The sequence below is a fragment of the Pinus tabuliformis genome, chromosome Q (genome assembly GCF_031772625.1).
Source record: "Pinus tabuliformis cultivar Carrire ecotype Pingquan chromosome Q, CPIR1, whole genome shotgun sequence".
NCBI classification, from domain to species: Eukaryota; Viridiplantae; Streptophyta; class Pinopsida; order Pinales; family Pinaceae; genus Pinus; species Pinus tabuliformis.
In genome coordinates this window covers 563,122,446-563,135,474 of record NC_142296.1, presented here as the reverse complement: position 1 = coordinate 563,135,474, position 13,029 = coordinate 563,122,446, and the positions used below count along the sequence as shown (strand labels likewise).

General features: G+C 37.5%; 1 protein-coding gene across 1 annotated transcript in view; it reads left to right on the top strand.

Moving 5' to 3' along the window:
* The first annotated feature begins 1,180 nt into the window (after window positions 1–1,180).
* The window catches only part of LOC149220685 (serine/threonine-protein phosphatase PP2A-2 catalytic subunit), a 63,447-nt gene continuing 51,598 nt past the window's right edge, over window positions 1,181–13,029 (top strand). Inside the window, exon 1 of the mRNA XM_089384865.1 lies at window positions 1,181–1,893. Coding sequence (XP_089240991.1) covers window positions 1,641–1,893 — 253 coding nt within the window. The 5' untranslated portion in view covers window positions 1,181–1,640. The remainder of the gene's footprint in view (window positions 1,894–13,029) is intronic.

Genomic DNA, 13,029 nt, shown 5'->3' with positions numbered 1-13,029 from the left:
AGTACGTATGTGGGTAAGATTTGGACACTCCAAGAGAAAGTACTTTTCATCTTCAACCCTCTTAGTATCGCACAACTAACAGATTCTTTCATCCCAAGGTGTTTTGGGAATAGACCAACCCCTAATTTCACTTTGAATCTCCTAGGAATTCGTTTTTATCTTTGCAATATTCATTTTCTTCTTAGCACTGATCAAAACAAATAGATGCGAGAGTGAGATTGATCACGTCTTTATAATATCTTATCTTCCCTTTTCCTTCAAACTCCTTATCATCCCACAATTTATACTTAAATTTAAAAGTAATAATATTTTTAATATTACCTTCCTTCTTATAAAAACCATGCTAACTAAAAATAAAAGAAATAATTACCTCCCTCATAAATTAACTTATAAATTCTCATTAACATATAGTTATTATTTGTCATTACAATGCATTAAAATAAACCATAAATATCTTATCAATTAAATCAATACCATTTTTAATATATTTATATATAAAATAATAAAATTTATTATAATTGATTATCAATAAATAATAAATTATTATTATAATAAAAGAATCATTTAAAATAATTTGTTAGGAGTGTATAAGAGGACCAAGTTTACCATTTAAAATTATTTGTCGGTGGTCAAAGTAGAGTTTCACCCTTTCACAATGTTTTTGGATAGTTAACTTATTTATCAACCATCTATACAAATTTAGAAGTAAAATGAATTATTGGTAATATATAAAAGAACAAAGTTTATCACCTAAAATACTTTATTAATATTTCCAAAAAGTGAAGAGTCTCACTTTTTCCACATGATTTTAAATCTTAAAAAAAAACAACTTATTTCCTCACATTATTTTTTTTTAATTAAAAAAATACTTATACATCTTATTTTAAAATTAAAAAATAATTTTAACCTATATGATATTAAAAAAAATATCTTTTCATCATAACATCTAACCTTACATTTCCTATAGCTTATTACTGCAGTTTTACTTTTTCAATTATTTTGTTGGAAAATATTCAATATTACATCTCCAATAAATTATTACTCCATATTTGCTTTTCCAATTATTTTTGTTCATAAATACATTTTGGAAGAACATCAGAAACCCTGTCCACTTTATTGACAGGTAATCGCCTAAGCTGAAGCTCGGGACTATACGAAGCTGAGCCTCGGAAGAGTCCAGGTCAGGTGAATTTCCATTTTGGCGTAACTTGGCTCTAGTTAGAGACCCACATGCATGACTGGGGAGAGGGTTTCTGAAAGAAGATTTTGATTCACAGGGGGAGCGCAAGGGTATACGGCCAGGCTTAATACATCTCATCCAAGGGTATACGGCCAGGCTTAATACATCTCATCCGCAGGTGTAAATAATCTAGATTTGTTTCGGATATCCACTAGATGCTGCCGAGCACAGCTAAATTTGAGCTGCTAAAAATAGCCGAGGTTTCAATACCAGACAATTGCATGTCTGTCGGGATGCGTTGAAACTCAAACGGTGTTCACAGAAAGTGATCTGAAACACCAACTGCTAGAAGATCTGAAGTTGTCTGGTGGTCTCAATTTTGCGTTGCAGGGTCAGTTTGGTGTTCTGCTAATCTTTGCGTGGTTGGATTTGATTGGATCCCTGAATTATAGAATCGGAGATGCCTTCATATGGGGATTTAGATAGACAGATAGAACAGCTGTTAGAATGCAAGCCACTTTCAGAGCTGGAGGTAAAGGGCCTGTGCGATCAGGCAAGAGCTGTTTTAGTGGAAGAATGGAATGTCCAGCCAGTGAAATGCCCCGTTACTGTTTGCGGAGACATCCATGGTCAGTTCCATGATCTGATAGAGCTCTTTCGCATCGGTGGCAAGGCTCCTGATACCAACTATCTCTTCATGGGCGACTATGTTGGTAAGGACATGGATGCACTTGCATTGTTGTGATTATACTCTGTTAGCCAATCTGTTGCTTGAATTGATGGCAAACTCCGCCAGTAATTTTAATGTAGTGATGTATTTGCAACATTCTGCAATTGAACATACCGTGGTAGGATTGGGTATTCAACAAACCCATCACACACCTGCAACTACATGTCAAATGCTTTTGAATATAAGCTAGTAAAGATCAGGGTTCAAACCTAGCGACGTGCTTTTTAGGCGCTCATGTTCTCACCATTGTTTGGGAGGTCGCCACAGGCTGCTTATGAATTTTTGATCGTTACAGTTTATCTGTTTACAAATTTCCCATAACAGTTTCAGTGACCTGGAGCACTTCCTGAATTACCCTCTTTAAAAAAACCTGAAAAAAATCATCCTAGAAGTGGGTTGGAGGGTTGAATGGTAAAACCCATTAATTCACCTCTGGGTGCCCTGAACACAGGGTAGGCCCTAAGAAAAAATGCACTTAACAGACAGAGCCATCAGGTAACGTAGTACAGCTGAGAGGGTAAGTGCAGACATCAATCCGAATTCTTACATTCTTCTCGATGACCAAATCATAGTAAGTAATATTGTTTTTTCCGTTTCTCTTAAATTTTTTTCCTAGCACAAACACAGAAATTTCTGAGCTACACTATTCATAAGGAGAATATTCCTCCCCATAAAATGCAGTTAATAGACTCCAACACAATTATAGAAAATTGGTTTGTGACTGTTGGATTCCGTCATGGTTAATGAACTTTAATTGATGGAGTGCAGCACTGTTATACAGAACTTTTAATTGATGGAGTGCAGCACTGTCATACAAAACTTATTTAATATTCGAAACTGTGAAATTTATTTTCAGAAAAGCCCATTAATTTGCCACTGGTTGACTTGAGGAGATATCAATTGATGTGAGCATACAGACGAAAGCTAGAGAGCCAACAGAAAACAAACAAGAAATCAAGAGAAGCAAGGGATACATAGGAAGTGTGGGAAACTGTACATACCTTACATTCTATGTTACATGTCTTTAAATAGGCTTACAAATACATAGAACCTGTTTTACAAATCTATGGTTGACTGGAAACCACTGGTCAAACACTAGGAACAAGAAATGTATTTCTAATGGCCAAGTCAAATATGGTATGGCAAGTCTCTTCAATGGGGACTACAGAAGGAATGCACATATTAGACAGAGCCATGAGGTGTTAGAACTTCGTTTAACTGAGAGTGGATGCTAATACATCAAGCTGAGGTCTTGCACCCTTTCAGATTACCAAACAACAATATATTATATATATATATATATTTTTTTTTTTTCTATTTTTCTAAGGCATTGTTCTCTATGCATTTTTTTTTCATTTCATGAACTCAAAAGATTTGCAACTATACTATACTCATATAAACTATTTCAACCCTTAAAATTCGCTTAATGGACTGCTACTCAACTGCAGGAAATGGTATGTAACTGGTGGATTGTCACTATTAGTGAAATTTAGTTAACGTGGTGCAATGCTGTTATATGAAATTGATTTAATATAACTGGCTGTGAAATCTATTCTGGTTTTTTGTTATGCGCATAATGTTGTGCATCACCTGGACAGTTTGGTACATGAAACAGGCAGTTGACAAAATCTAGTGTACCATAAGTGGTAATGGGAGGCCCTTTGTTAATATCTTTACTGGGAGTAAAATTTTCATGTAGGCCCTTTGTTAATATCTTTACTGGGAGTAAAATTTTCATGTATATGGCGTCTGAGTCATTGCTGCACTGTTACTAAATTTTAGTGTAGAGTGATGGAATTTTTATTGGTCTGCAATTTATTATTATGTTGTTATTATTATTTTATTACAGAAGAATCAAGATTAAGATTCCTCTTTCTTTCTATGAAATAGATATCTTGGGGAAACCCGTTGGGCACTTCCCCTCAATTGAAAGATGGTAGCCAGGATAAACTGGATTCTGTGGAAGCTTGAGGCTTTATCAACCCAGGGCACAAGCTCGTTACAACAATATACTCATTAAGAGCTCAACATGTCACTTGTAGGAATTGGACTTGGGTTGGGAGGAAGTAGACAAAATTTAGTTCATTTATATTATGATTGACAGTGGGGAATCTGCTCTTCATCCATCAATGTTCAAGATCAAATTTCATGAAAATTTTCTTCATATTTATGTGCACATGTCTCAGAACGCATGCATGTGAAGACACATTGCAGAACGTGTGCGCAGGAAGTCTTCTGCACCTCTTGTAGGTCATGTTTTAAAATTTGCTCTTAATCTATTAATATTATAAGATTTTATGCAAACCAGCAGGGAGTTTTCAGGATATCATCATGGCAAGGCATTTGCCTTACTATCATTAAATTCTAAAATTGTGACAACTGCCAGTGGGAGTCTGGCCTTAGTCCATTGATATCATAGGTTATATGTTATATCACACTGATATTTTATCAAGCCTTTAAATTTCGTGCAGCTATATGCAAAAGTTTAAAACTGATATAAAGAGCTGCAAAAACCCAACTTCCTTCATTCTGTACAAATTCTAAACATTTAAGAACATGGACAAGGCATCCAATAAGGTTTTAGCTTGGTGTAACCAGCACTTGGAATCCTTGTGAATAAACTTTGTTGAACTCTTCAACACATGTTAATAGTCCTAACCTACAAACTTAGGAAAGAGAAAATTGAAATCTCTATCAAAACTGCCATCTAAAATCTATTATATACTGCAACACATCTCATTGAGGAAAGCAACAGGAAGAAGCACACAGATTTGAAACTCAGATCACATCATTGTTTGTTACTCTTGAAAACATGGAATACACTGAAAGTTTCAAATTCTATCATTCACATGCTGCTTTTACCATGAAAACTGAATGAATAAAATTCTAAGTTACCAGGATTTGGATACAGATATAGATGCGATATGGATCTGCCAGTTTTTTTGAAAAGCCAGGATCTGGATACAACAAGGAAATGGCAAGTACAAACACTATAAATATATTTTCATATTTAAAAAAAATAAAATTTGCATAAAAAGACTATCTATTGGAGAAGTTGCTGACAGGGAGCTCACTCTCATCGCTCTTGGAGGTCTCACAAAAGCATGGGATGTATCTAACACCACCATTCTTAACAATGACAGGATTCCTAGTTTCGATGAATTATTGGCTAGATGCACTCAAGAAGAGACGAGGATGATGGAGAGAGACAAGCCTTCAAATGGAAATGAACCTATTGCTTTCTTCATTCATGCAAAGAGGAAGAACAATGCTGGTCCAAAAAGACAAGGTCAAGGATTCAAGCAGGGATTCAAAGAAGGAAGAAAAAGAAGGTGCTACAATTGCAACAGGTTTGGCCATTATGCTAGAGAGTGCCCTCACAAGAAGGACATTCCAAGGGATGATGACAACAACAATTGCAACAACTACAAAGGCAATGGCAATCAAAGGAACAAAATGTTCAATAATAAAGGAAAGTGGAATGCTCCCGCTGCTCGAGATGGAAATGGTCGACCTCCCAAAAGGATGAGATATTCCAGGTATGAGGACAGTAATGTTGTAGAATAAGTTAAAACAAAAGGAATTTTATCTTATTTCCGCCCTCACTAGTGCCTCTCCTCCGGATACTTTGGATCATTGGTTGATTGATAGTGGTGCCTCAAGGCACTTCACTGGGTACAAGGAGGCCCTTTCAAATTTGATTGAAAAGAAGACTAATTTGGAGATCATACTTGGAGACAATGCCACCTACCTTGTGAAAGGAATAGGGACTGTTACTCTTCACTTAAATCAAGGTCAAACCCTTAATCTACAAGAAGTATTGTGTGTAACCGATTTGAAGAAGAACCTGGTGTCTATTTCTGCGATGGAAGATAAAGGCTTCAAGGTAGCATTCATTGATGGAAAGGTATGTATTTGGCAAAGAAACCCGAAAGATGCATTTACACTTGGATTTAGGGTTGAAGGTCTCTATCAAGTTGGAGGAAGTCCTTTGGGAGATTTGACTTGTGATACTTCTCTTCGATCTGAATTATGGCACCGAAGATTTGCCCACCTAGTCACAGGTATGCCCGAGTTCAACGTAAATCAAGAAGGTGTTTGTCAAGGTTGTGCAACTGGAAAGCTTACAAGGGGACCATTCTCCTCAAGTGAAAGTCAAAGTATCGACATTCTTCAGTTGGTCCATTCTAATCTATCCAGTATGTTGCTCGTAACATCACTAGGAAGATACTTATAATATGCAATTTTTGTGGATGACTTCTCTCACAAAACATGGATCTATTTCTTGAAGAAGAAGGACGAAGTGTTCAAATGGTTTCGTTCTTTCAAAGCCTTGGTTGAAAATCAAACAGGGAAGAAGATCAAAATATTGAGGACCGATAATGAGACCAACACTCCATATAGCCCTGAGCAAAATGGAGTTGCTGAAAGGAAGTATCGAATAATCATAGAAGCCACCCGTGCCATGCTTTATGACCAAGGGCTATTGAAGTTCTTATGGGGAGAAGCTGCGAACATTGCCGTATATGTTCAAAATAGGAGCCTGCATCAAGCATTGGATTTCAAGACACCCGAAGAAGTTTTCATTGGTAGGAAACTTGATGTTTCTCACTTTAGAAAATTTGGATGTCTCGTGTATTTTCATGTGCCTAAAGAGAAAAGAAACAAGTTAGAAGCATCTGGGAAGAAAGGAACATTTGTGGGCTACAGTGAAAATTTGAAGGCATATAGAATCTATGTGCCTAGTCAAATAGAAGTGGAAATAAGCCACGATGTCACTTTTGATGAAGCCTCCACCTCAAGGAAAAGAACTTTGTGGCTCAAAGACACTCTCAAAGATGCTGAAAGACATATTGCTCCAAGAGGGACATTTCGTGAAAGTAAGAAGCCGAACAGGTATTAAGGGTACTTAGTTGCTATGAGTACTATTGTTCAATCTGAGCCATGTACGTTTGAAGAAGCCGTAAAACACCAAGCATGGAAGGATGCGATGAATGAGGAGTTTGAATCAATCATGAAAAATGATGTCTGGGATGTGGTTCCTAGACTCAAGGACAAGTCTGTGGTCACTTTTAAATGGCTTTACAAAATCAAACATGGAGCTGATGGGAGTGTTGAAAAATACAAGGCTAGGTTTTTGCTCGAGGCTTCCCTCAAAAGGAAGGAGTGGACTATGACGAGATATTTGCTTTGGTTTCCCAATATACCACTATCCGATCTTATTGCTCTCGCTGCCTCCCAAGGATGGAGCCTACACCAAATGGATGTTAAGACTGCTTTCTTGCATGGCTCGTTTAAGGAGGAAGTCTACGTAAAACAACATGAGGGGTTCAAAGTACAAGATTGAAGGACACGTGTGCAGGTTGAAGAAAGCCCTTTATGGGTTGAAGCAAGCCTCGAGGGCTTGGTATGTGAGGATTGATAGCTATCTTATGGAGTTGGGATTTACAAGGACCGATGCTGATCCTAACCTATACTTCAAGGTTGAAAAGGACATGCCTCTCATTTTGGTCCTTTATGGGGATGGTTTCTTTCTAATAGGTGCAGACTTTCTCATTTATCAATGTAAGAGGGAGTTGGCTTCTAAGTTCGAGATGAAGGACCTAGGTCTGATGCACTACTTCCGAGGCCTGGAGGTCTGGCAAAAGCCAGGGGAGATTTTCCTCTCTCAAGGAAAATACCATTGTAAAGCTGCTCGAAAGATGTGGGATGGTGGATTGTAAGTCTGTGTCTACTTCGATGGAACTCAACTTCAAGAAGCTATGTGGAAGTGCTGCCGGGCTCGAATTGGCAAATCCTTCTAAATATAGAGAACTTGTGGGGGCCCCGATGTTCTTGGTAAACTCCCATCCTGACATATGCTTCACTGTGAATACGTTGAGTCAATTTATGGTGAAGCTTCATCACATACATTGGATTGTTGCTGAGAATCTCTTGAGATATCTCCGTGGCACAATCAACTATGGACTAAGATACACTGTCGGGAATTTGAGGCTACATGGATATACTGATGTTGACTGGGCTGGCAATGTGGTGGATCATAAGAGCATGTCTGGATGTTGCTTCTCATTGGGGTCTGCTTCAATTTCTTGGATGAGCAGGAAGCAAAAATTGGTTGCTCTAAGCACAGTAAAGGCCGAATACATTACAACTATTATGGCCTGTTGTGAAGCTGTTTGGTTGAGGAAGCTCTTTAGTGAGCTATTTGAGCACTTGCTAGATACCATCATGATCTTCTGTGACAACCAAAGTGGGATTCACCTTTTAGAGAATCTCGTGTTCCACGACTGCTCCAAGCACACTGATATCAGGTACCACTTTATCTGGGATATGGTATAATGGGGAGCAATAAGGCTCCACATTAGGACTGACGAGCAAGTCACAAACATACTCACGGAGCCCTTAGGGAAGGTCAAATTCTTAGCCTTCCGAGAGAGACTTGGAGTCGTGGAAAGACCCTCCTATGAGGGTCCTGCTTGAGTTGGACACTGAGCTCTGGGAGTTCTTGGGGGCTTGAGGTACTTCTTGGAGCTATGGGCGACCATAGGGTGAGTGGTTCACCTTCCCCTATTGGTGCACTGTGTACAATGTGAATGGTTCACCTTCCCCTGTGATACCCCATGATGGTTGATTGTGTGTAGGGTGAGTTGTTCACCTTCCCCTACGATTGACATATGCATAGGATGAGTGGTTCACCTTCTCTTATGGCATATGAGCAGGATGAGTGGTTCACCTTCTCCTGCTGATGCCCCATCATACATCCTACCTATGTAGTCCGAGACTCATTGGAAGTACCTCTCATCTGGCCAATGAGTTGGGAAACATGGATAGGGCCCACAGCACTATCGATGGACGCATCGTGTACTGCCATACTCCCTATGTCTAGGATGCATGGTGTTCAACAACTTGATCTGGGATCAATTGAGGTTCTACCTCTGGACTGACTTTTGTTAGTGGAGAGTGGTAAGGTCTTGTGACTCACTCTCGATCAATTCTTCTTCATTATTACATCATGGTTCAACAGAGTAGAGATGAGATGACAGAGATGGTACATGACGACAAGATGGCATGATGGTCGACGATGATGATGGATGGATTGGCAGGTGGAATTCTCCCTAGTTGAGAGGGAGTGTTAAAATTGGAAACTAGGGCTAAATTCCACCTTGGGACAACTCATTTGATGGAGATGATGATTGCATTAAATTCCTCTTTTTGAGAGGACCAAAATTGATATAAAGATCATCCAATTTGGACAAGCGGAAGTGCATTTTTGAATTTATGCCCACACGTGCAAATTGTTCAGGTCAGCCACATCAACATGTAGGCTCATGAAGCCCAATGGATGCGACTCTTCACCCACAATGAATTGTATAAATACAAGTGACTTCTCACCTCATTTGGAATCTTCATCACTCACGTATTCTCTCTCCTTCTCTCATTGGCTCGTACAACATTGGGCATTCTCTCTCTCCCACGTGTGGCACAAGGAGGACGAAATTACAGGACAAAATTGCAGGGCCGAAAATCTCTGAAATTTCTATAGTTTGACCAGTGTTGACTTTGACTTTTTGGGCATCATTTGACTTTGATTTTATGGGTATATTTTTGCCTCAGTAGGCCGCATTCTTGAGCACAAAAACCGAGGAAAATGACTTTGACCTGCGTTAACCACAAGGTTGACCAAGTTCGATCGCAAATTCCATGACTGTTTTGGGCTGAATTTGACCACTGCTGGAGGTCAAGTTTGATTGCCTTTGATCGAGCTTCACAGGAGGAGTTTGATTGCTGCGTTGATCATCTGTGATTTTTGGTTAGGGTTGAAGTTTGACTGCAGTTGACTGTAGATTTTGACAGGGCTGATTTGACTTGAATTTGGCCAGTCAATTTTGACTATTGTACTCTCTCTATTTGCTAAACATTTTGATATAAGAATAAGAAGAATTGATCAAAGGGTTCTCCCCACATTAGGGTTTTTCCTTGACATCCACCAAATCTGGTGTCTTCTTGTCTTGGCTTGTCTTCTGCATTTTGTTTCATGTTCTATCTACTTTTACTATCAATGTGATTAGTGGTTAATGTGATTGTTACTGGAAATTTGAATTGGAAATTGTCATTGGGATGCTAAAGGAACATTGAAGTAATTGTGCTAAGCATAGAACATACCATTGTTAACTAAAATTAACATACATGGACAATGAATTATGGCTATGTAATTTACAACTTTGATGACAGCTAAACAGTGACCCTAATATAGCAATGAATGAATGACAATGACTTTAATTCAGGATATTGATCTTTATGTATTGTAGTGACTTTGCATAACAGTGATATGATGATAGTAGCCTTACTATTATGATGACAGTAAGATACATGACGACAATAGCCATGCTCTTATGATGTCAGTAGCCATGCTCTTATGATGTGAGGGACCTTGCTCTTATGATATATAACAGTAATGATAATTCTTGACAGTGATGATGAAGACTCCTGATATTGATAACATCTTGCAGTAACATGGATGATGCAACTTGAGATAGTGATATGACAACAAGTCTATTGGAATTGTTTCGTTCAGTTCACAAACGAACTTGTGCACTGACTTGGGTTGGCCCTAGGAGGCCTGATGTGATTGTTGTATTTCATTCTCATTGTATTTTGTATCTCATCTAAACATTTGATGAATATCTAATAGAAGAAGAATTTGGTTGGGTTTTCCACCTTGTGGAGTTTTGCCCTGGTCTCTAATCTAATGCCAATGTCTCCCTTGTGCATGTTTTTCTTCTATTGTTCTTTATCATTCTGTTGCATTGTTGATGTTATTGTTCTCTCTACATAATTGCTAACGATGATATGATGTAATGGGGTGAATGTAATGTGTAAATAATGAAAAGTTTTGAAAATGCAATTATCTACAATAAAGAACAATCAAGACCAAAAAATTAACAGTGGGCGGAGGTTGGCCTACACAATGATGGGTGCATGATGAGGTTGTCAAGTTTTAAAGAGTGTAAAAGATTTTCTAACTTTTTCTAGAAGTTCACTTTTACAAATAAGTTACTTTTATAACTCAAATGACACTTGTTTGTACAATAAGTGAGAACCTATTTTACAATCAAATTACTTATTTTTTAGTTGCATGCAAAAATTATTCTTTAAACAAGAATAATAAAATGACTTTATCACCTTAAGTGCTTCACGTTTATAACTGAAATGAGATGCACTTTTACAATATAGTTACTTTTATATCTTAATTAACTTTTAAACTTGGGTGGCCTTTTATAAGATAAGAAGATTAATTTTTACAATAAAGTTACTTTATAATTTAAAATTGAATGCAAAAAAATACAAAGAATAATAAAGTGACTTCAAGATTCACTTTTATAAGTTAAGTGAGACGCACTTTTACGATAAAGTTATTAAATAATTTATGTTGGATGCACTTTTTCAAAAAGTAACCCACAAAGAGAAAGACTTGAGTTCAAAACCTCTATTTCAATAAATTAACTTTTAACCAATTGAGCTATCACACAATATATATTAAATGTTAGGATGGAGTTTTTTTTTTTGGTGGGGGGTGTGGGGGGAGATGGTTTTTCCTGATACAAATCCCAAAATGAAAGACATTGTGTAAAAATTGCAAATTTTTGAAAAAAAAAATGATGTTTTCTTGTATCATGATACCTAGTGCAATTTTGACAATCTTAAAGGTCAAGGTTGATTTTTTTTTTTTTTTTTCTCATTCGTCTTTGTAGTTGTTAGGGAATGGGAGGGAAGTTGTTTACCAACATCAACAAACAATTATAGGAGGGCCAAATCATTGTTCTCATCGCCATCAATTTTTTTTTTTTTATTGGAGCAAGGATTAATTCCTATTTGCCTATGAATTTCATGTTTGAGATCCTTGGTATTTCTTCAAGTTCCATATTTCTTCAAATTCCACCCACTTAACTAGTTTTTTCTAGATTTATGCAAGGTTTTCAAAATGCATGTTGCTTGCCTCTTATTACCATTTTTCATGTCATAGAAGAACTTAAAAGTTTGTTATTTTCTTACCAACAAGCTAACTTTTACTCCAACAATGTTTAATGTTCATTTTTTCCATTTTCTTTTACCCAGGTTTGATTTTGGAAGTTGAGTATTGCCTTGCCAATATGCTGAAACCTTTGGACCCATTTTGGTAGTATGGTGAACTTAAAGATGGGATATGTTGACAAAGATTATCTTGTAAATTGTGTGGGTAGCCCATAACAAGAGGGATTAGTTGATTGAAGTACCACTTGGCTAGACTCCCAAGGCATGTTGTTGGGATTTGTATTGCATCAACTCCAAAGATTATGGGCACTGGCCATGATGCTATTTATGAAGAGGATGAAAAGAAGGAAGATGCAACAACTACCAGCATTGAACTTATTGCTAGTGGAGTGGCCAAATCCTTAAGAATCACATGGATATTTGAGACTTAAGGTTGTGAGAGGGACTCCATGGATTCACCTTCGATGAGGACCCCACCTTTCTTTGTTCAAAGAATTGGTTATGGGGCACAACCTTCCATCCTCTCAGTGGTTAAGAAAAATAAGTAAGAAGAAGATAGGGTTGTGGGGAGGTGTCTTTTTTGGAGTGACTTACCTTTGAGCATCACAAAGACAATTTGTTTTTCTAGTCAATGTGGTGATGCTATTGCTATGGTTGGCCGAACGTATAAGTGCCCTGCCTATGAGGAGTTGCAAGGGCGAATTCTTGAAATGGAAGAGAATGACATCAATAGTATATTGGAGGGCCTAAATAAGACATGGGAGGTCATTATATGCATAATAATGTTTGATGGTTGGTCAAATAGAAAGGGTAGGACCTTTGTTAATTTCTTGGTCTATGTTCCTAGGGGTAGAATGTTTATTAAATTCATTGGTGCATCAACACATGTTAAAGATGCCACATTGTTGTGTAAATTGTTGGATGGGTTTATTTGAGAATTTGGTTTGCAACATGTTGTGCAAACAAGAATAGATAATGTAGTTAATTGTGTCTTTTGACATGTTGCTAATGGAGAAGGATCCTGTAGTTTTTTGGACACCATATGTTGCCCATGGCATTGGTTTGATCCTTGAAGATGTGGGAAAAA